General features: G+C 38.5%; 1 protein-coding gene across 1 annotated transcript in view; it reads left to right on the top strand.

Moving 5' to 3' along the window:
- The window catches only part of LOC111967583 (NLR family CARD domain-containing protein 3-like), a 21,113-nt gene that overhangs the window by 18,255 nt on the left and 590 nt on the right, over positions 1-2,268 (top strand). Inside the window, exon 8 of the mRNA XM_070441751.1 lies at positions 1,103-1,276. Within this exon, the coding sequence (XP_070297852.1) occupies positions 1,103-1,276 (174 nt within the window). The remainder of the gene's footprint in view (positions 1-1,102; positions 1,277-2,268) is intronic.

The raw sequence follows: 2,268 nt of genomic DNA, 5'->3' as shown, positions 1-2,268 counted from the left end.
ATGGGACCGAATACTAAACTTTTAATTACTTTATTACACTTTGAGTGAATTTGTCAGAATACTTATGACTTCTTCAAATGGGGGGACTAGATACATGAAGTGCTTTTATTTTTCTAAACTGTGAAACGGATATTTATGAAAATAACCTCAATTGAAAAGTGACATTATATACTGTCACCTCATATGAAATATTTGATCTGAAATCCAAAATGCTGGATTATAGAGCCAAATTAAAATGTTGCTTCACTGTCAAACTATATTTTTATTTGATTTAATTAATTATTTTTTATTTCACCTTTATTTAACCAGGTAGGCCAGTTGAGAACAAGTTCTCATTTACAACTGCGAACTGGCCAAGATAAAGCACAGCAGTCCGACACACACAACAACACAGAGTTACACATGGAATAAACAAATGTACAGTCAATAATACAGTAGAAAAAGTCTATATACAGTGTGTGCAAATGAGGTAGGATAAGGGAGGTAAGGCAATAAATAGGCCATGGTGGCGAAGTAATTACAATATAGCAATTAAACACTGGAATGGTAGATGTGCAGAAGATGAATGGGCAAGTAGAGATACTGGGGTGCAAAGGAGCAAGATAAATAAATACAGTATGGGGATGAGGTAGGTCGATAGATGGGCTGTTTACAGATGGGCTATGTACAGGTGCAGTGATCTGTGAGCTGCTCTGACAGCTGGTGCTTAAAGCTAGTGAGGGAGATATGAGTCTCCAGCTTCAGTGATTTTTGCAGTTCGTTCCAGTCATTGGCAGCAGAGAACTGGAAGGAAAGGCGGCCAAAGGAAGAATTGGCTTTGGGGGTGACCAGTGCGATATGGTGTGAGCTGTATACTCAATACAATCTAAATCTGATACCTCACTGTCTGTCTTTTGACTGATACCGCTTTTTAAACAGGTCTGGCCAGTCTACTCCAATATTTTGTTATTTATATTTTTCTCTCTTCAAGCAATACTTTGATAATTTGTCATTTATAATAATGATACATTCATTTATGAATAGATATGGCAGGTTTCAGGGCACTGATATATCTAATGAAAAGAATAGCATTGTGGTTTTAAAATTATTTTACTCTTTGCAGGCTGTCAGGCTGTCTAGTCACAGAGGAAGGCTGTGCTTCTCTGGTCTCAGCTCTGAAGTCAAACCCCTCACACCTGAGAGAACTGGACCTGAGCTACAATCACCCAGGAGACTCAGGAGTCAGACTGCTCTCTGCTGGACTGGAGGATCCACACTGCAGACTGGAGAAACTCAAGTATGTAGAGGGTTTATGTCAATGTTCATATCAGACATGTTTGCGTTATCAGGCTAGTTAAGACAAACATTCTTACCGCCACTTGGGGAAATTGAAAGGGGGATACCGAGTCAGTGTCAAACTTGATATGACAACCTGTCCTATCATGATAGGTTGACTAAGTTAATATGCTGACTGTGTGATTTGGTGGTGTGTGTGATGCGTAAATGTTGTGTTGTGTGTGTCGTGTGTTGTGTTGTGCCTGTGGTGTGTTGAGTGGTCGATTTGTGTGAGTGTGTGTGTGATTTGTTCGTTCCTTTTCGTAACCACTCTCAATACTTGGAATGTTGTTCTGCTACCTCTATACAGGTAGAATAGGTGGAAGAGTAACACTAATGAAACACTGGGCATTTAAAAAATCTGTGAAGTGTTGACTGCTGTGAAGAAATATAAATAAAGAAATAAATTCTTAATTCAATGTCAAGAGTCAAAGACCACCATCTCATACTTACCTTGGTCATATAATAAATAACTGTAGTTGTCCTCTACAGAAGCAGAAACAGGGACACAAGGAGTTAAGAAGACAATGTTGCTTTGACAATGATGTGTGTCGTGTTCGTAAGTTACATATTAGAAATGGATTGTGTTGGTGTCTTCAGGATGTGTGTTTGTGTTGTGTTTCATGATGCGTACAGGGGTGGTAATTAATGGAATAAGTGTGTTTTATATTACCATACAGGATAAACATATGATCATTCAACAAGTCTCAAGTTACCTTACTTCTCCTTTTGATTACCTGAATCTATCTAATTAATTAATTAGTGAAAAGTGAGTTACATTGCTAATGTGAATGATGATGATTCTTAATATTGTGTCTGGTTTCATCATCAGATGCTGTGTGATTCTCACACTGGACCCAAACACACAGTAAACATACACCTCTCTCTGTCTGAGGTAGAAACAGGGAAAGGTGACAGTAGTATGAGAGGAAGCAGCCGTATCCTGATCACCCA

The sequence above is a fragment of the Salvelinus sp. IW2-2015 genome, unplaced genomic scaffold, assembly GCF_002910315.2.
Source record: "Salvelinus sp. IW2-2015 unplaced genomic scaffold, ASM291031v2 Un_scaffold4703, whole genome shotgun sequence".
Classification (NCBI taxonomy): domain Eukaryota; kingdom Metazoa; phylum Chordata; class Actinopteri; order Salmoniformes; family Salmonidae; genus Salvelinus; species Salvelinus sp. IW2-2015.
Note: the sequence above shows the minus strand (reverse complement) of the source record. Positions and strands in the feature narration are given on the sequence as shown.